This window comes from Gobio gobio (assembly GCF_949357685.1).
Source record: "Gobio gobio genome assembly, chromosome: 21".
In the NCBI taxonomy this organism is placed as follows: domain Eukaryota; kingdom Metazoa; phylum Chordata; class Actinopteri; order Cypriniformes; family Gobionidae; genus Gobio; species Gobio gobio.
Genome location: NC_137117.1, coordinates 36,911,635 through 36,933,934, shown reverse-complemented (window position 1 = coordinate 36,933,934; position 22,300 = coordinate 36,911,635). Strand labels below are relative to the sequence as shown.

General features: G+C 41.1%; 1 protein-coding gene across 1 annotated transcript in view; it reads left to right on the top strand.

Annotated features, from left to right (window-relative positions):
• The first annotated feature begins 6,839 nt into the window (after positions 1-6,839).
• Positions 6,840-22,300, top strand: part of LOC307117452 (uncharacterized protein) — a 25,810-nt gene continuing 10,349 nt past the window's right edge. Inside the window, exons 1-6 of the mRNA XM_079802306.1 lie at positions 6,840-6,944; positions 8,558-9,131; positions 15,467-15,604; positions 15,758-15,822; positions 18,853-19,119; positions 21,602-21,690. Coding sequence (XP_079658432.1) covers positions 8,567-9,131; positions 15,467-15,604; positions 15,758-15,822; positions 18,853-19,119; positions 21,602-21,646 — 1,080 coding nt within the window. The 5' untranslated portion in view covers positions 6,840-6,944; positions 8,558-8,566 and the 3' untranslated portion in view covers positions 21,647-21,690. The remainder of the gene's footprint in view (positions 6,945-8,557; positions 9,132-15,466; positions 15,605-15,757; positions 15,823-18,852; positions 19,120-21,601; positions 21,691-22,300) is intronic.

Sequence of the window (22,300 nt, the reverse complement as noted above, 5' to 3'; positions counted from 1 at the left end):
GCCCCCGGGTTCTACAGCCCCTACTTCATTGTACCCAAGAAAACCGGTGGGTTACGGCCAATCCTGGACCTTCGCATCTTGAACCGATCCCTTCACCGGCTTCCGTTCAAGATGTTGACTGCGAAACGCCTTTTCGAATGCGTTCGTCCTCCCGATTGGTTTGCAGTGATCGACCTGAAGGACGCCTACTTCCATGTCTCCATCCTTCCTCGACACAGACCGTTCCTACGGTTTGCTTTCGAGGGGCGGGCATACCAGTACGCGGTTCTCCCTTTCGGGCTATCTCTGTCCCCTCGCGTCTTCACGAAGATCGCCGAGGCAGCCCTTACGCCCCTTCGGCAGCACGGGGTTCGCATCGTGAACTACCTCGACGACTGGCTCATACTGGGCCACTCTCGAGAGCAGGTTTGCGGACACAGAGATCTGGTTCTCCACCACTTAGCCCGTCTGGGCCTTTGGGTCAACTGGGAAAAGAGCAAACTTTGCCCCGTGCAGAGGATCTCTTTTCTCGGTATGGAGATCGACTCTGTCGCCATGTGCGCGCAGCTTTCGAGCGAGCGCGCGCAGTCTCTGCTGACTTGCCTCCGTCAAATCGAGAGCAAGAGTGCGGTTCCACTGAAACTATTTCAGAGGATCCTGGGGCATATGGCATCTGCAGCCGCGGTAACGCCGCTCGGATTGCTTCATATGAGACCGCTTCAGCACTGGCTTCGCGATCGAGTCCCGAGATGGGCATGGCAGTCTGGCACACTCCGGGTCCAAGTGACTCGGGCCTGCTTACAGACGCTCACCCCGTGGTCGAACCTCAGTTTTCTCCGGGCCGGTGTGCCCTTAGAACGAGTTTCCAGGCATGTTGTCGTATCGACGGATGCCTCTGCCACGGGCTGGGGTGCCATGTGCAATGGACAAGCAGCCGCGGGCTCCTGGACAGGACCCCAGCACCTCCTGCATGTCAATTGCCTCGAGTTGCTGGCAGTACGTTTCACCCTGCACCGCTTCCGAGCGCTGCTGAAGGGCCAACATGTACTTGTCCGGACAGACAACACGGCCGTAGTAGCGTACATCAACCACCAGGGCGGTCTACGCTCCCGCCGTATGTCTCAACTCGCCCGCCATCTCATTTTATGGAGTCAGAAGCACCTGAGGTCCCTCTTCGTCACCTGGTGCTCTTCCCGCCAAGAAGACCCCTGGAAATGCCCGATCGGGTCCGTGCTTGAGTTTCTCCAAGAGGGGCTGGAGCGAAGGCTGTCTCCCTCCACCCTCAAAGTATATGTGGCTGCAATATCTGCCCACCACGATCTCTTGGAGAACAAAAAGGTAAGTCAGCACGACCTGGTCATCAGGTTCCTGAGGGGAGCCAGGAGATTGAATCCTCCTCGCTCTCCTCTCGTACCCTCTTGGGACCTCGCAGTAGTGTTAACTGCTCTGCAGAGACCTCCCTTTGAGCCTTTGCGGTCGGTTGATATTAAGTTCCTGTCTATGAAGACGGCTCTGCTGACCGCATTGGCCTCAGTTAAGAGGGTCGGGGACCTGCAGGCATTTTCGGTTGACGAAGCGTGCCTGGAATTCGGGCTGGCTAACTCTCACGTGATCCTGAGACCCCGGCCTGGATATGTGCCCAAGGTTCCCACCACTCCGTTTAAGGACCAGGTGGTGAACCTGCAAGCGCTGCCTTTGGAGGAGGCAGACCCAGCCTTGGCATTGCTCTGTCCAGTACGTGCCCTCCGCGCCTACGTAGACATGACGCAGTGTTTCAGGACCTCAGACCAGCTCTTTGTCTGTTATGGTGGAGAGCGGAAGGGAAGTGCTCTCTCAAAGCAAAGGCTGTCTCACTGGATAGTGGACACCATTGCTTTGGCTTACCAGCAGCAAGGCCGACCGTGTCCCCTTGGTGTGAAGGCACACTCCACCCGGAGTTCAGTCTGCCCTTTCGAGCCCAGACCCTCATGTCCGGCCAGGTGCCCCATGTGCATGGTTCCCTCCGGCGACCCCCACATGTGTATTTCACCGTAAGTCTCCACAGTGAGCGGGTTTCTTCCCTTGGCGTGTCCCCGCCACCCCTAGGGTTAAAAATCCACCTTCGGCTGGTACCCTAGAGATCTTCCATATGCAGCCCCTACCGGCTCATATGTGTCTCTTAAGTCCTCCCCACGGGCAGGCATTTTTGGCATTCCCTCACTGGGATATGCTTCCCAGTGTACCTTGGTATTCCTGTGTTAAGTGGGAGTCCTTCGTCCGTACTAGTCTTACGACAGGGTACTCACACTTACGCAGGGCGCTGGAAGACAGTTGAGTGGCGGGATTATATTGGGACCCCCATTCGTTAGTCACTAACGTTACGTGGTAGTGACTGAACGAAAGGGAACGTCTCGGTTACGGATGTAACCCTCGTTCCCTGAGGAGGGAACGGAGACGTAACGTCCCCTTGCCACATCAGCTGTGCTACCTGGAACGCAGGAGTTCAGTCTTGGCTCCTCAAGCAGGTAACATAATGCGATATTGCTTCGTACTTCCTTATATACTCACGCAGTGAGGCGGAGTTACGTATGCAAATTCCGCATGCCCATGGCATTGGCACGCCATTGGGCGTTTTCTCTAAACTCGAAGTTGATAGGCTTCTAAGCGAAACCCCCATTCGTTAGTCACTAACGTTACGTCTCCGTTCCCTCCTCAGGGAACGAGGGTTAAATCCGTAACCGAGACGTTCAGATGGCAGTGTTCACACTTGTTCAAATGAACCGCACTAATAGTGCAATAGCACCAGGGCTCGTTTTAATTGAACCAAACATGCCAAGTGTGAACACACCCATAATATGAGTTAAACGTTTATTATGTTTAGTCAAGCTAATATGAAGTGTGATTGGTCAATGCTGTCTATTTGATATATTGTCGTTATTCATGTTTTTAAGGCAGTTTGAGGCTAGCATTTGTTTCATTTTGAGTGTTACAAGAAACCAACTGAGCAAAGAAAATTTGTAGAAGAAATATTAGAAAGACATTTATCAAATAAGAAGGCAATGTAAAACTCATAGCATTTATCCCTTGTGGAGCACACACAAATATTTTTAGATCTTGCTCATCTCGATCACTATCATTTTGCTTCCACGACTCCTCATCTCCGCTGGTCCCGCTCAGCTTCCAAGTCTCCTCGTCAGTACCGGTTTCACCTGGCTTCCATGTCTCCTCGTCTCAGCCGGTCCCATTTGGCTTCCAAGTCTCCTTGTCTCCACTCAGATTCCATTGCTCCACCTGGGATGTCATCCTTCTGGCTCCACCAGCTCCCTCGTCCCTCCGGCTCTCCCTCCATCAGTCGCCGCTCTGCCTCCTTCACAGACTTCTGGGCCTCTGGCTGCACCTCATCCCTCCAACCATTGGGTCCTGTTGGACTCATCCTTCTCTCCGGCTCCTCCTCAGTCTTCACTGCCACCAGCTTCGCCTCAGTCCTCCGGCTCCTCCTCAGTCTTCACTGCCACCAGCTTCGCCTCAGTCCTCCGGCTCCTCCTCAGTCTTCACTGCCACCAGCTTCGCCTCAGTCCTCCGGCTCCTCCTCAGTCTTCACTGCCACCAGCTTCGCCTCAGTCCTCCGGCTCCTCGGTGTTGCTCGGTCTCTCTGTCCATTGAACTCCACCTGGGTCTCCATCCCTCCCGGATTTACTTCTGTTGGTCGGGCTCATGACTCCACCCTTGCTCCTCCATCCATCAGTTCTGCTGTGGGTCATCCTCCTCCAGGACCTAATTGGGGTTGTCCTATGGTCTCTTCCTCCCCCAACTCCCCCATGTACTCTGCCTCTCTCTGCCCCTTATGGTCTCTTCCTCCCTCAACTCCCCCATGAACTCTTCCTCCCTCAACTCCCCCATGGACTCTGCATCCCTCTTGTTTCCTGTGGGTCATCCTTCTCCAGGACCTGATCGAGGTCGTCCTATGGACTCTTCCTCCCTCAACTCCCCCATGGACTCTGCATCCCTCTTGTTTCCTGTGGGTCATCCTTCTCCAGGACCTGATTGAGGTCGTCCTATGGACTCTTCCTCCCTCAACTCCCCCATGGACTCTTCCTCCCTCAATTCCCCCATGGACTCTGCATCCCTCAACTCCCCCATGGACTCTGCATCCCTCTTGTTTCCTGTGGGTCATCCTTCTCCAGGACCTGATCGAGGTCGTCCTATGGACTCTTCCTCCCTCAACTCCCCCATGGACTCTTCCTCCCTCAACTGCCCTATGGACTCTTCCCCCAGAGTTTTGGCAACCCTCCCCAACTTTTGGTGATGTTTTTGTTTATGGCGCCAGGAGGCGCCTACTTGGGAGGGGTCTAAATGTAACATGAGGTTTCTGTTTTAGTTTGTACTTCCTAGTTTTCCTGTGTTAGTTCTTGTTTCCTTTATCTCCACCTGTTCCTTATTTTCTCCCTTCACTTAGTCTGTGTATATAATATCTAATTTGTGAATAAACGTGACTGCTGCAATTAGATCCTGCCTCTACTATCCTCGCTGTAATCCACGCAGTCTTTGTCACATTACAGTGGGAACACGAGGAAACAAAGAGTGAACACAATCTTTTTAAATCCTCACTTCTGCTTACCTGTTCTCATATATTCTTAACCATCAGTGCACATCTAATGACAGGGGAAGTAACAAGTCATGGCTTCTTAACATTTTATTGTTCTCCACTTTGTCAATCTTTCTTCACATGACAACCGCCCATTAGTTTTGCTCTTCTAACTGTAAGTCAGTGTATGCGTGTTATCATCCATCTTTCCACAGAGTCTGCAGCCCCAGACGCACCATTAATCATTCTAAAGGTCATCTATCTCTCTCCTTTCTTTCTCCTTTGCTTCATATTTTCTCCATCTGTCCGACCTGCCAAATCATTACAGTTCAATTGATTTCTATATTCATCTCACCGTTTTCTCTATTATTTGCCTTCCTAATAACGTGGAAGACACCCAGCTCATAACATTTGAACCCGACCATATGCTCAGTCCAAAACCTAAGCATAATTGTATGCAATTACAGACATAAATACTGTTCTAAAAGGTGGGTATCTTAATTATAATGCCACTAAGACACTAAGATCTATCCAAATAAGCCTACTTTCCTTCTACACAGTATGCAAAAAAATCCTTGTTAAATAGAATTGCACTTTATCATACTTTTAGGGAGAACTTTTGGAAATAATACATACATTTCCTGTTATTTACAATCAAATGAAAATATATATTTAGTTTAAATTTATATTAAATACAATTAGCTGAACATAAAGAGTGCTCAATTGACCCATCAAAGTAGGAAACATAAAGTCCATCCTTAAATGCAAGTTCATATTTACCTCTATTGTTTTTGATATATGGTTAAAGTGTACTACTGAATGATAGACAAGCATTTATGGTAAACTAAAATATATAATGCCACACTTCTATTAAAACTTGTGTCATGTAATATATTTGTAAACAAGTTTTAAAAGAAGTGAAAAAGAAGCGTATTGAATTGACTGTGGACTTGAAAGTACATTAAAAAATACTGTTCGGATTTGAAGTAGGCCTACACTACTTTTTCCACTACATTTAGTTTTCGAAATTATTACATTCAGTTTACACTTAAGTATATTCGTTTAAGGATTATTATGTCCATAGTAAATACTCTTTTTAAAAGTATGATAAAATGTACCTTTTCCCAAGGGACTTTAGGAAACAAATCACACTGCAAATCAATAATGCTAACCTCCCTATCAAATGCATTCATAATCTTCATGCAAGTCTCAACATTGTCATTTAGAATGATGTATTATTGTTTATTGATTTAAAAGTCCCCTTCAGCTCCCTGGCTGAGCAACTTCAAGCAAATCTAACATTAGTGTTAACCTACTTCTGAATAATTAAACCCCTGGAGTTGAGTTAAACTCATGTGAATTATTCACTTGGGTGACTTAGAGGTAACATGGTGTTTCCTGACCTCTATCTGTTCGAAAGATGCCAAAAAAGACACAGGACCTCACGATAAGCCCTATTTTGACTTGCGTATGGTCTCTTAAGGGAATTTAAGTTGAATATCTGCTCTGCCACAGTCTATGTAAGCACAGGTTATGTTTCGCCAGCCAGATTGAATTCTGGTGTGATAGGCTTCTGCAGCCGTCAAGTTGTCAAGTGTTTTGATGTTATCGGAATGGAACGGAATAAGTAAATAAGGTGTCAGACAGTTTGTCAATTTAAGGGATGGTCAGGAACTAACCGAGCCTAGTCTGATGAATAGACCCATTCACATTGTAAATATTTCATTGATTATTTCCAATTAGTTTTAAAGAGTGTTTTAATGGAGGCACTACAATACTGATTATGCAATACTGAGCCTGAAGAAGAGCCTGTGATGATTAAGGTTGTTTGGTTTTCTTGAGCTCAAAGGGAATGAATGAAATACCCAAATATTTGAACCTAAGACAGTTTATAGAGAAAATAGAGAGGCCTATATTAACACATGCAGAAGGCATAATTACAATTTATGTCAGTTTAGTTGAAGACATAGGCCTACAAAAAGTATATGCTTCATGAAATAATGTAACTGTAATGCTATATAGGCTCAAGAAAAATAAATGTTGTTTGTTAATGGCAGACACTGAAATGCCACGATAATCCAATACAGGTAAACAAAAAGATGCATTGACGTCTGTCAAGCAACAAGAGAGGAAACCATTTTTCTGTTAGGAATAGATTTAGTTTTAAACGAATAGCGCCATCATGTGGAGATAAAAAAAATACATTACGTAGGCCTAGTAGTAGCCTACATGTAGACAGAGTGCTTTTCTAATGACACATTATTCATAATGCTAATGAATATTCATGAGGTGGGTTGCCCACGAATGTCACGTGATTCCTTCTTGCAGGAAAGTTGTAGCTGTAGGCTACTTGTAAACCGAAACTTGATATCTACAGCCGAAGGTGGTTGCATCCAATGAGGTGAGGTTTAACTACTTAAAATAATAATGTCGCGATAAGTATAATGAGCGATCTCAATAAATGAAAAGTGTTTTTATAATGCGAGATTGAGGTTGTGTCTAAAAACCTAGTGAGCTGCCTACTTAGATAACGTTAAGCATTTGGCGCCATCATAACCGTGTATATGATGCCCTAGCACATCTAAATAGGCAGCTCACTAGGTTTTGAGTACAGCCCTGATCGATACCCAACTTCCGTTTTAACAAGAAAACAGTTAAGGTTTAATTTTAACGGTTTAGATTTGCTCAAAACACAAAATTATATAATTTTATAGCTAAACATTACACTGTACTCTGTAGCCTAGCCTACTATGAAGCCACTTGGTCTAACAGCGACTGAATTTAACCAAATGTGTTGTCTATTAATTCAAATAATAGGCTATTCTATTTGGCGACTGAATTAATCTTCTTCATTTAATTAACACTATGGCAGTTCGCCATATATTAGTTAGTTATAAGTAACGTTAGTTATAATGTATATTATCCTCCTAAGACCAAGGGGGGCAAAAGTTCTTTGAATGTAGGCCTATTATTTTTCCATGTCATTACATTTTAGAGACAAATTTTTAAATTACATGCAAAAACAATAGTATTTTCCCCCCATTCACCAATACATTTTTAGGTTTCAGGATTTTTTAAACCAAACTTTAAAGATGATTCTCAACCTTGTAATGAATTGATACCATTTTACTTTATGCAATATGTGGGTAAAATGGCCATGGGTTTTCCCATTCAATGCAGTGGTGTATCTAATTTGCATATTAATGTGTTCTTGGTGCAACATGTAATGAAAAAAGAAGTGTAATAATGGGAGTAATAGTTGGCAACATTTTCATAATGTCTAATATTTTATATGAATATTGATATTCACTTGTTGTGTCTCCTAAAATGCCTGATAAACATAAGTCCCGGTGTCCTCAACGGTGGACATGTATGAAATCAATACCCTGTCATATTTTGATTAGAAACCCCATAACATTTTCCTGAGATGTTTACATTTACATTTACATTTATGCATTTGGCAGACGCTTTTATCCAAAGCGACTTACAATGCATTCAAGGTACACATTTTGCATTTTGTCAATTCTTGCTTTCCCTGGGAATCGAACCCATGACCTTGGCGTTGCTAGCGCCATACTCTACTGTTTGAGCTATAGGAAAGCTATAGGAAATGTTGATTTATAATAAACAATTTGAAAAGTCGTCAGATTTAAATTAATATATTATCATATTTCCATAAGAGTGCTAAATTTTATCATTCAGTCATATATATATATAATATATATCAATGAGATATCAATGTTAAGTGGTCTCTTAATTTTTTTCTCCCAGAGCTATATATATATATATATATATAATGCCTGACAGACAGTATATAGAAATAAGAAAATAAAGACAAAGTCAAGGTAAAAATCACTGGTTAGGTTTATAAAAGTGAGCAAATGTGTGAATGTGGAACTAGAAAAGTTACTGTTTAATTGTGTGTATTTGGGATAGATCAAATGCTATAAAATATATGAACATATAGTGTTTGTGTGTGTTTTGGTTCTAACAGTATAATATTTAATTATATAGGCATTGTGAATGCAGAGTACAAACATGTCCAAGTCTGCTTCCCGTGACTCTCAGCTGCTGTTGTTGGATCAGAAGTGTGCTAAATGTCTGTTATTGACGTACGTCAAGCGGAGCCTCAGCCTGAATGAAGGAGGCAGGAAACATCAGCTGAAACAACTCAAGAGGAGGAAGGGAGGAAGCAAGGCCAGACGGGCGTCCAGTGACCCCTCCACCCGCCACCTGTCCGCAGAGAGGCTTCTGAAGATCAACAAGTGCCCTGAATGCACAGCATCAGCATCTGATTTTCTGTGTAAAGGACTGAGCAAGCCCAAGAGCCGTTCTCTCTTCGGAGGCTTTCGCAGCAGCTTCTTCTCTAAGAAGAAGCCTGACCTGAAAGTGAATGGAGAAGAAGTTTCAGAAACAGACTGTGGGCAGTCTACAACAGAATGGGAGGTCAGCCGATCCCGGTCATCATCCAATCCTCCGATCCCGGCTCTGGAAACGATCGGTTTCAGGGATCAACATTTTGAGCAGAGAGAATCATTGCAAACAGACTCCACTCCAGTTCCTCGTTGTGTGGAAGGGCTTTCAGACGGTGAGTCTTGTTTGTAGGGGTGTGCGATATTGACTAAAAATCTTGATATTTTCTGGCATTTTATTAATAATGGCTGGTTTAGGCCTGTCATGGACAGCTGACTCCTGAAGCTTCTCATATTCTTCAAATTCTGTGCGGTGGTTAGTTTGCGGCAGTGACACAAATTTACGTTTGCATTAAGAAGCAATATCTGCCACATTAAATTTATTTCCAGAGGCATTTTTTTAAAAACCTTTTTAGATGTATGCATCATCTCTTATGTCAAATTCTTACATTGAATCAAATTCCTTTAGAATTACCAGTTAAATTACATCAGTCTCAACTAAATCAATTTTTACACTGCAGGAGTGGCAAAAAAATCTGCATTTACAATTACAATTGCATTAATAATGCTATGAGATTAGTGTTTCAAACATAGTATTTAGATATTTTTAATTAAATTCTACTTTTAACTTGTAACTAAAACCAGTTGGTGGTTGCAAGTCACAGGCTGAATCCGAAATCGCCCCCTATAAATAGGGCACTATTTGAGGGGGCAGCCATTTGTAGTGGTGTCCAAGACCATAGTGGACGTTATTGAGTGCACTCATTCTATCCCACAATGCACCGGAATAAAGAGTGTACAACCGATGTACACACAACGGCTGTCCGAATTCACTCACTCGTTTTCATTCACTCCTTCAAGTGAACTGTATTAGTGGACTAATGTAGGGAATAGGGATTGAGGGTTTAGGGGGCGATTTCGGATTCAGTCATTGAATCATTCATTCAACTGATTGTTCGCCAGATAAAGAACTTCATAAATAGAACGAGGCATCAGTTTCCTGTCGGGGATTTGTTGTGACTCGTGCTCAGTGTAGACAACATCACTGATTATAATGGGTTATAATGTCTTTTGTCATCGCGCCACTCGCGTCCGGTGTAGACACAGTGTTAGGATTGCGCATGTGCATTAGCTTTTTCCAGGCTGAAAAATTAAATTTTTTGTTTAGAAACCAAATTTATGAGACAGTTGTTGTCAGATTTCGTTGGTGATTTCAAAAATGAAATTAAATCGTAAGCTTGGCGAACAGTTTTGGAGAATTTTTTCCCCATTCAAAGAGATAGGAGCTGCACTTGCTTACCCAAGAGGCATTTCAAAGATGGCCGCAGAGTGAAATGACTTCTCTTAAAGCTACACTGTGTGATATTTTCCCCCATCTAGTGGTGAAAATGTATATGACCATCCAGTGAATATTAGTTTCTGTTCCTCTCAATTCCGATTTCGTTTTAACTCCTACGGTGGCCGATTTAGTCCAAGATTAATATGGCTTCCAGTTCGACCTCGTCCACATTCGACACAGTGCCATCGAGTGTTAAAACGCGAAAGGCGAAGCTTGAATTTACGGGTATGTCACTCTTTGGCTAATGTACTTTCAAGATGGAGGGGCAACATGGTGACCCGCATTCGAACCCCTCACCCGTATGCATTTTCAATGGCATATTATAAACTTACGAGAATACTTTATTACTTGAAAGAAGTAAATACATTAATGAGCACATATATTTTTGAAAGAACTAAGTGTTTTTAGCTAAGAATAAACTAAAAAAAGTTACACAGTGTAGCTTTAAAGGGACTTTGTTAATGTTCAGTATGGAAATTAGGCGCAATAAACATTTTAATTTGAGTAAAAGAGTGGCCACACAACATACAACAGACCAGGGACGTCGTTAGGCCTATTTTAGGGGGGCTGAAGCTACCCCAAAATGTTCCTAAGCCCCCCTAAATGATCATAAGAACAACAATATCAATTTGATTTATCAATAACCGTATCCTCATTCATATTTAGACGCAACAAATGATATATATCCACCAACAAAAAAATAGCCGAAAAGTCGGAAGTTGGACAGAAGTACAAAGAGTCGTTGTGCTATCAAGATGATGCACCGCGTCTCGTTGCATTGGTGTGAACTGTGACAGCTTTCAGAGCGTTGCAGACCGGAGCGCTACTGCGCTGGGAAGTAACTGGATGATTCATCTCGTCTCGTCGTTACCAAGGTTATAACCGTTAACGAAAATGAACGAAAACTAGGTGGGTTGTCGTTAACTGAAATAAAAATAAAAGCGAGGCATTACAAAAAAACGATAACTAACCAAATCTGTAATGTGTGTTTGGCAAAACTAAAATAAAATTATAGATTAAATGTCCTTAGTTTTCGTCTTTATCAATGTCTTTCATAGAGCAAATAACGTTCAGATGCATTCCCTGCGTCTCTCACTCACACTCTCTCTCACATACACGTGCGCCACACACACATACACACACACACACGCGCGCGCGCGCACACACACACACACACACCGCCGTCTTCATGAGAACGATAGAGTGTTCGACGTTGAAAGCAAGTTCGCGAAAGGTTGGTATCTCGTGAACACCTTTACACAATCACACATTAAAAAGTGGAATACAAATATTTTAATTCAGAATATAATTTTGTCAGAGTGTTAAAGTCGACCCGAGAAGCGATGGCTACTTTAGAAAGTTAACTAGTCGCAAGTTTGAGGTAAAATGCACTTGGGTTGTCGATGTCAAAACACTATAGAAGCTGTGATTAAAATATTAAATAATGTTATGTCATTAGGCTATTGTATAGGGTAAATTTAGTATAGGGTGTGAAAATTGTACAGCTGTGGTATTTGTAACCTATAGGTTTAGCTCAATTTAGGTTTAGCTATAGCTTATATTTGTATTTTAGCTCAAAAATGGGTTGAATATATGCGGTTCGGTGTAATTAAATAGCATTCAGTGGACAACTTAGGCCTATCTTATATAGAGAGGACTAGTATGCTATTACTTTATCATACATTTACATGAGCAGACAGATAGCATTTAAGTCATTGCTTAGTAACTCATAAGTGTAGCTCTAGATGTGAGTGCAAAGCTTTTGCAAAAGCAAGTTACAAATACCCTGGGGGCTAAGCCCCCCCTGTCTTCCAATCCTAGTGACGTCCCTGCAACAGACATACTACTCGTCTCACGTAATGTTTTTCACCTTCTAGTATACAGAAAAGTTCCAGTCAGGGAGGCCTGACACCCAAATACAATGCATTACAATGATCCTAACAGGATGAAACAAAGGCATGCACACCTTTCTTTCTTCAAGCCCTTAAAGGAGAGGAAAGACCTCAACTTACATTAAATATTGATCTAATATGAAAAAAGCTGTTTTTCACAACATCATTTATTTGTCTTTTGAAAATGCACCCCCCATCCACACACACACACACACACTCTCACAGTTCTCCCGCACACACACACATTTCATGGCTCCTAGGTTTTTCACAATAGAAATTGTTTTCCCTGAAAGCAACCCCAGGTGATCATTAACAACCTCGTCATATCCCTTTGGACCGAAAGAGAATGAACTCTTATCTTCATTCACCTGGAGAAAACTGTTGGCCAACCAACACTTCACATCAGCCAGACATTTATACAGAGACTCTTTGAATGATTATTATTTGTAATGTCAGTGACCCATCACTACACTGAATAGCAGAGGAAGAATCTGGAACCGGCTCTGTACTCTTGTATTCTTTAATGGACACAATATATGTAAATAGTGTTCGACTTCCTTTTTTCTCCATGACAAGCAGGTGTCAGAAACGGAAAATAGTGTGCATCGCTTTGTGTACTCGGGCAACTGGAGTATTTCTGCTTTCTATAAACGCCACCTACACCACTTGCATTTTCATTCAGCCCATTTTTTCATGCATTTGTCTGAACAGACAGAGTTTTATGCCCTGTTCAGTGAACCTGGACCAGAATATTCGAATATTCGTTCGATGGGTTGGTATTCGATTTTTAAATTTGTGATTCGAATATTCGTTGTTGTTGTTTTTTTCGTGAACACCTGGCATCCCGCTCAAAATGGCTCTCATTCGCGCTTGCATATGTTTACACTATAAAATCACTATAAAATAAAATACTTTTTTTCAATTATCTTATAGCCAAGCCATTTTAATAGCCTCGTTATACTTAATAAATATATGTTCTTCTTCTTAGTGTTCAGTGCACCAGAGCGCACAACTGCACAAGCTTATGTGGCAGAAGCCATGTCTGAGCTTGCATTTTGGGTTAAACTGCGTTCGTTTGACATTGTGGAAAATAGAATAATATAATCAAAATGTATTATTCTTTTTATACGTTAGGGATGTGACGGTGAAAAAATATTCCCTCAGCGTTTCCCTCAATGCTGTGCTTGTGCGCTGAGCGGCTGAACGCATGCAGCTCTGCGCCACGTTTACTTTCGGTTTGCCAATTCAGGGGCGGGTTGCTTGAATTGTGGGTTCATTAGCTATTATTCTATAATGAAAAACATAGCAACAAAACAGTACAATGACAAACTCCCTAAGTAGGCGCTTTTACATCGCTTTAAAACCAAATATTCCGCGATCATCTTGTAATTTAGCTCCTCGCTCTCGTGTAGAATATTATCTGACTGCTGCTGCTGATGTGCTGAGACGCCCGTTAGTTTGGCTCGAGTGGCACGTTCAGTTTTTTAATTGTAGTTAGTCTTAGACCCTAGCCTGGCCGTGTCCTACAGCTTACCAAAACTATCGGCCCGAGTCCCGTGATTTTTTTATTTTTTATTTTATTTTTTTATCCTCCCTATTAGGCCTACACATCGTTGCAGCCATTAAAATAGTTCCAGCCCAGGTTGAATAGTTCAGTTTTGTTTTTAATGTCAAAGTAGTTATATTTTGTTTCGTTTCTTTATTAAGTTAATTTAGAAAAATGTTTAAAGCATTTTTTTGTTTGTTAAATTAAAGTTTTAGTTGTTTTAAAGTAATGACCAAGCGACAGCAGCTGACAGTGAGTTAACCGCATGTTGGATCAATTTAGCCTCTCAAATCAACACTGGACTTGTCTTACTTGTAATGAAATCCATAGATATAAAACACTTCAAGCATCACAATGTTGGTTTAAACATTTAGCCTACTATCACCACCACCACCACAGTAAAAAGGCATTTTTGACAAGCTGAGGCTGATGCTGCTCGCAACGGCGCAAATGAAACAAATAAAATGAAGTGACGTGACGTGTTTTTTTTATTAATTAATAATTTTTTTAATTAATTTGTTTTTTTATTTTAGTGCCATATAGAACCTTTTTTTGGAGTAAACATTCCTCCATATTACACATTGTTGCAGCCATTAAAATTTAGTTTTTAATGTCAAAGTAGTTATATTTCGTTTTGTTTCTTTATTAAGTTAATTTAGAAAAATGTTTAAAGCATTTTTTTGATTGTTAAATTAAAGTTTTCTTTTTTTTAAGTAACGACCAAGCGGACTGAGTGAGTTAACAACACATGTTTGATCCATTTATCCTCTTAAATCAACACTTAACTTGTCTTGCTTATAATAGCCTACATTTTTTTTTTTTTTTGTTGAGGAAACGTGTTCAAAAAGAAAGAAAGAAAAATTAGGCAGGTTGTCTTAACTTACACCTCTCCGCAAAATTAATATAAATCCGATCTTCAATTCTTGCGCTATATGCACATTTAACGGAGTTCATGTCAACGAAAGCAACAGATATGAGCTGCATTATAGGCTATTCATCAGCTCATTTCAAGATCAAAGACCGTAATATCAGAACGAGTGACCTAAGCACTGTAAGAGCATTGAGTCTCATCAATGAAGATGATTGTGTTTTTGAGCATCTAAGAGGTTCGGCAGTTTGCGTGTTGGCTTGCTTTACTCATTTGCGGCGATACTCTAAACACTGTGAGCCATCTTGACAGTCGTGTTGTCATAGTCTCATGTTGTTTCCACCAGCGCTGCACACCTCATTGTTTCTTTTAATTAATGAATGTCTAAAATATAAAATGAAGGAAAAAGCCTGCGTTTGAGGTATGACGTGAAAATTGTCCCGAAGCCTGGCCCCAGCGGCAGAAATAGGGGCTCTTAGTCTGTTCTATAACTGAACAGAATTATTTTTACTAGCTACTATAATATATCAAAACTGGGACGTAACAGATCTGTGTGTTTTGTATCACTAGTTCATTGCCCGTTCGCGGAGCATAAAAGCCCTGCCCGCGTGAGGCGCGCCGCTTCTCCAGATTCCAGCCTTTATTAGAGAGAAGGATATGTTCAGCTCCTTCCCTCCGAAGCTTCGAATATTCGATGTTGATCACTACCAAAGCTTCGAAGCTCAAAAAATGGTATTCGGACCAGCCCTACTGTTCACACAATGTCACTGTATCGTTGGTCCATACACATCTACTAAATCTGAAAAAAAAAAAGAACAGATTTTGTGTATGTGAATGATTTCTTGTTTTCCTTCCTCTCTATGTAGTGAGTGTGGACCCCAATACATACTTCGAGAGGGTGTCCGAGAAATTGGAGGGGATTGTGAAGGAGATTCAGTTTAGTCCGGGGGATGATTCTTCTCCACTGCCCTCTGCTGCTTGTTTAGCAGATTGCAGCTCTGCAGGTGAGCCTCTCTATGAAACATGACTAGAGCAGAATCAATTCCACAGAATACTCTGGGGGATCTGGCCCTGGGAGATTTTATTTATTTATTCAAAGCTTGTTTTATTGTTATTAATATTACCAATTATAAATGTACACACTTGTGTCTCCTCAGGTGATGACACTACAAAGAGGATTATCAGCTTGCTGAAACAACAGGGGGATGTTATTGATCAAAAAGTTAGCATTTAGTTTAAAGAATTATTACTGAAGATTGAGCCCATTTATCTTTTGACATAATAATCTATTACATCCACTCTATACAGAAGTTATTTTAAGGAAATAGCCATTATTTCACTGCAAAAAAAGCTTTTTTCCCCTTAGTATGTTTGTTTTGTTTCCCGTCCAAATATCTAACAATTGTTAAATCAAGATGCATTTACTGTGAAACGGCTTAAAATACATTGGCTGCGTCTGAAAACCTAGGCAGCTGACTTGTTGCCTCGCTGCCTTATCAGGCAATGAGTTGTTACTTACAATGACTTGTAAGGCAGCGTTTGTGCATGAAGGCACCTCACGAAACTGATTTCGGACAGACTTCTTAGGCAGTGTAACCGTTAAAGGATCTACAGCAAATTAGAGCGAGCTTTGGTGAGAAATAAACACATATTTAACTACTACAGTTGTAATTTCTCGCTAGAAATGATGTCAGAAGTGGAAAATGTTGGTCAAAAACGTACATTTACACACAAACTGACCAGCAAATGCAACTTTCGGACGCTTTTTTCCCAGCTCAACTGTCACTGAATGGAAAGCACAGGATTGTGGGATATCAAAGGCAGCGATGGATACTATGGCTGCGTCCGAAACCTGGAAAATGCTGCCTTCGGAGGACACATTTCAAGGCAGGAAGGCACCAAGGCACATCCAAATCTAATGTTAGCTTCACTTCCTGTCTCCTGAGATCCCTTCATCTGATCGAGTTTTGAAGGCAGCATATTTGTATCCTTCGTTGCCTTTGATATCCCACAATCCTGTGCGTTGAGCTGGAAACAAGCTGGAAACAAAAGATGCCGTCCGAAAGCGTTTGCTGGTCAGTTTGTGTGTAAATGTAAGTTTTTTTACCAACATTTTCCACTTCTGATGTCATTTCTAGCGAGAAATTACTAATGCAGTAGTTAAATATTTGTTTAACCAAAGCTCTCTCTATTTTGCTGTAGATCATTAAACTGTTACACTGCCTCAGAAGTCTCTCCGAAATTAATTTCGTGAGGTGCCTTCATGCACAAACGCTGACTTACAAGTCATTGTCTGATAAGGCAGCAAGGCAACGAGTCACTGCCTAGGTTTTCGGACGCAGCTTATGGATTTATGCTGCCTTCAAAAATCGATCAGATGAAGGCATCTCAGGAGACAGGAAGTGAAGCTAACATTAGAATTGGACGTGCCTTGGGCCCTGTCCCAAATGGCACCCTAAACCATCATTGTCTTCCTCTGAGTCCGCACTTTCACGACGTAATGCCGCTTTGAATGCCGGGAAGAAGTCCGCTGCGTAACCTGCACTAGTGCTCATCGAGGGGGCACTCGCGAGCACCCTTCTGAGACCTAAAATGACAAATGGGACACACTGCGGTCTCGTGGACTTAACGGACATGCGCACGCAGCGGCCATTGTAAGTCCACGAGACCGAAAGTGCACATGAAGTGTGCCATTTGGGACAGGGCCTTGATGCCTTCCTACCTTGAAATGTGCCCAAATCATTGAATTCAGGTTTTCCAATCACTTCCATGGCCACAGGTGTATAAATCAAGCACTGGGCATGCAGACGCTTCTACAAACATTTGTGAAAGAATGTGTCGCTCTCAGGAGCTCAGTGAACTCAAGCGTGGTACTGTGATAGGTTGCCACCTGTGCACCATTTGTGAAATTTCCTCACTACTAAATATCATTTTTTCCTCCAGAAGGCGGCAATGTCTGACACACAATGATGAAGTGACGTTTAGGGCTGCCACTAACGACTTTTTTTATATCGATTAATCTATCGACTAATTTATCGATTAATCTATCGACTAATTTATCACAATAATTTTCAACAATTTTACTTAAAACATTTAATTTAACTTGCAACGTTGGCCTTCAGTAGTGTACTATAAAAAAGTATAAATGTAAACAAGCCCTTGACAAAATGTCAAACTAAAAGAGTAAAAATGTAAAACGGTACAAATTTGTAAACCAACATAACAAAAAAAGCAAATACTTTTTATATAGAATAGTGTTGTCACGACACCAAAATTCAATATCAAAAACTTTGATACGATACCAGACTAAAATACCTCAATACCGATACTGAATCGATAAAAACTGTAAAAGTAATTGAATAATATGACAGAACTTACTCAAAACTCACTTGGCCGGCATGTTCCTGCCCTGCTTCACACAGAATATTAGGTCTGGCCCTTTAAGAGCTGCACGGACCAAAGTCATTGTAACACCCGATTTCTCATTCAACTCTGTATACGTTCACTAAAGACATCCGACTGCGTTTACCCGAATACTTGCCAGGACGTGCATTTTTACATATTTTTGACCATTCAAACCCAATAATCCGTGAAACTGGCGTCGCAATCTGTTTGAGTGAAAGGCATGTCAGAGTCCGACAGCGCACGCGTACGCGTCCCGACCGCGCCGCACTTTTCTGTTGCGTTCTTTTTCCTGAGCTGCTCGTATATTTGACTGTTCTGCTTCCATTGTTTAGTGAACGGTGGAAGCAGAGCTCACACACACGTCCTCACTCCTGCTGTCACACATCGGCGCAAATTAAGAAATAATGCTCTTATTAGAGTGCTGTCATTTTTAAAGTACCGGTACTAATACAACTTCATATTGTACCCAACTTACCCAGTCGACTAAAAATATTGACGTTGACTAATTATCAGCGTCGACGCAGTCGATTGTATCGACCAATTGTGACAGGCCTAGTGATGTTTCACTCATAGTTACCGCAGGCAGAAAACAAAAGAATAGAAGAATCATCAGCAAAACATGAAATTTCTCAATGTTTTAATGCAGAGAAAGAACTGAACGCAGTCAAATATTACTGTCACTGTCACTGATGGTGGATCTGGTGAAGAAGCTGTCAGAGATCAAAATATTGATATTGAAGATGTTGAAATGATAGTTTTGAGAATATGTTTGAGATGGTGAATATGTAATCCTTTACATATATGGAAACAGTAAGGTTGCTAGATTTCTGTGTAATTCTCTTTCTAGATCAGCATGAACAAGAGTGTCCAAGACTTCCTCCAGAAACTGACGTACAGCTCCTTCCAGCAGTTGGCAGATCGCTACGTAGCCCAGATCCCCAGTCCTCTCCCCCAGACCACAGACGCCTCCCCTGAGCTGGTCAGACTCGCCTTCACAATGGACTTCACTGCCAAAGTGGCTGGACTGTGCAGCCAGACGGTCGGTCGAATCATGGGGTTTGGTTATCAATACCTCCAGGATTCCTTCTCACAAATGTGTGCGGCCCAAACACAGGTAAAAACAGATCAGGCACCAAAGATCAAAAGCAAATGTGTGTAATTTTTGCTGTAAAATAGTGGACCACAGTTGAGTGGACCACACCACCAGGAAGGTTCGGCATAGCACTGTGACTGGACCAAGTTTCTGGTCACTCAATGGATGTTTGGATGTGTAAATGTGGTCATGCATTTGTGTTGATGCATGTATAGTTGTGACAGAAGTTATACAGGGTTTCTGCAGGTTTTATGAAGGTAAATCTAAGACACTTTTAAGACCAATTAAAGAAAATTGAAGGGAACATAACACGTCAGTAACTCTCAATGTAAATGTCTAAGCACACAATGAGTTGTATTTGTGACACTTCAAAATTTCAAGATACAATTTCCAACAGATCTCCATTACTTTTCAATTAATTTGACAAAAAATAGCTTAAAGTTTGAGATTAGAAATTTTATGATTTAAAACAAGGACAAATATCTGCCAATGGGTTCATAAAAATAAACTTAATTCAAATGTAAGTAATTTTCTTACCCAATGACAGATATTTATTGTTTTGAGCATAAACTCACCTAATTTTGTTAAATTTATCAGAAAACAAGACCTTATTTCTTCATTTTGCATGATCTTGATCGAATGATGTTTTGAATTCATACTGGATAACAGAAATCCTGGGGAAGAACATCTCTTTTTTGCAGCGCATGTAATTTAATTTTGCTATTAAATTTAGGGCCCTATGAAATCTGATTAGTTTTTTTGTTTGATAGTTTATTTAGATTACATTTTACTGACTTTCACTGGTCTTCAGAACACAGATGAAGATATGTTTAATGAAATGGGAAAGATTTCTGTCCCTCCATTGACAGTCTAAGCAACTACCACTACCACAAAACGAATCCATACGAATCGAGCAGTTTATTCCAAATTTTCTGAAGAGACTCGATTGCTTTTATGTGATGAACAAAAGTCTTACAGGTTTGCAATGACATTCGGGTGAATTTTTGGGTGAACTATCCCTTTAAATGTACTGACCTACTTTTGATTCATTCATCTAAAATTTTACAAATTCTATGACGATCTGCATTATACAGTAAATTCCATTTTTATGAATGGATTCTGCAATTCTGTCCACATTTTCTGCATTGCAGAAATCATAGGGCCCTAATTTAATGCCATAATATTGCATTTAAGACTTTCTGATCCAATTTAAGATGTTTTTAAAGGGTTAATGAAAAAAATTTAAATTAGCCCAGAAGCTCAGAGTATATAGCAAAACAAAATCATGAATTATGGTGCCTTCACACCGGACACGAATGACGCGATTCGCGCACGTGATTTACATGTTAAGTCAATGCAAAGACGCGAATAGACATTCTGCGGCTCGATTCGAATCGCCCGAATCGAAAAATCTGAACTTTGGCAGATATTCGCGCCGCGTTAACCAATCAGGAGCTTGCTCTAGTAGTGACAACAATGAGGAGAAAATCTGTATATTAATATCTGGTTCAGACAAGTGTGCATATGAAACACAACCCAGTCTCTTTTTTTAAGTTGATGTATGATCAATAATACAAAAGTATAAGTAAAAGGTATAAGAAGCTATACATGAAATAAAGCAAACAATTCAGTCAAACATTAAAGTCAGTGCTAGTAGGCTACAACAGTAACAAAGTTAAATAGCCTAAAAATAAAAAAATTATATCGCGAATAAAGCGAGTAAACTCAAAATGTTCAAGTGTCCAACATCGCGCGAATAGCGCGATTTATTTGTGTCATTCGCGTCCGTTGTGAACGCTACATTAGAGTCTAAAACAAGAATTTTTAAAGAGAAATGGCAGAGGATTTCGATATAAGAGAAGAGGGGCTTGAGTTTGTTGCCCAGCCCTATCCACGAGAGGTGTTAATGCTTGCGATACTCCGACATCCTGCGCCATATATATCGTGTCATGGGTTACTCTTTTTAGCGCAAGTCGACTTGCGTACCACTGACCGCCGGAAGCTAGTTATTTTAGTCTATAAAGTTTTAATATGGATATTTTTCTTACACTATTGCCACTTCGCTACAGAAGGCCTTTATTAACCCCCCAGAGCTGTGTGGAGCAGTTATATGGTGGATAGATGCACTTTCCGTAAAAGTTCAAAAATGACCCAACAAGTCGCTGCCATTATAAAGCTTGGAAGAGCCAGGACTTTTTAAATATAACGTCATACACACAGGATCCCTTTAGGCCTTAAATTATGGAAGGTCAAATTAAGACTTTTTAAAGACCTGCGGAAACCTTGTATTGAAATAAATGCTTCTTTTTTTCCCACTGGGGAGGAAGTTTTGAGCTCTGAAATCCCAGGGTGTTCATATAAGATATCACACTCTTGCAACAAAGCTAGTCATTAAGTTGTAGTTATTTCCTCATTGTGTTTCCTGTTTCTTGTAGATGGTTTCAGTTTATTGTACAGTAAGTGTGCAGTTTGGTCATTTCTCATGTTTTTCATTTCCTGGTAGGTGCCTGAAGATTTGGAAGGTCAGAATACCTGTGATCAAGACTGACGGCTTACTACTGTGAAGTCAAAAGCGACAAACAGTGCAATAGGGTAATCTCTGGGGAAAAAAACTGAAAACTGTGATATATGTGTGAATGCTTTTGTGAACAAGCCAAATGTAGTCGTGTGTTTACACTATAGGCTTTATACAATGAGCAGTTTTGGTACCGTTGTATAAAGGACAAGGATTGAATCTGATGTTGAAGCTGTGAATAAGAAATGTTTCTTGGGTGGGTGCTAAATCTTATCGTATTAGAATGATTTCTGAAGGATCATTTGATACTGAAGACTGGAGTAATTTAAATAAATGCAGCTTTCTTTCAAAAACACTGTATAGTCTTACCGAGCCCAAACTTTTGAATAGTAATGTGACATTTTAGGTTAAACCACAAGAACATTTTAATAGTTTATTGGGGCCTCGTGCTGTGTAACCTCTTTTCAGAACTGATATTTACGCTGAAGAACATTACGCTTGGGTATAAAATGTAAGATATGGATCAACTGTCATGTGATTTTATTTGGCTAGACCAGGTTGAGCATCTCTTTTGATAGTATGCCGTTTTTTAAAAGGTAATTCGTCAAGCTTTTTAACTGAGGAGGTGGTGTCTGTTAAAGGACCGGCAGATGTTCTGATAGTGGTAGACGATGAACACATGATTGA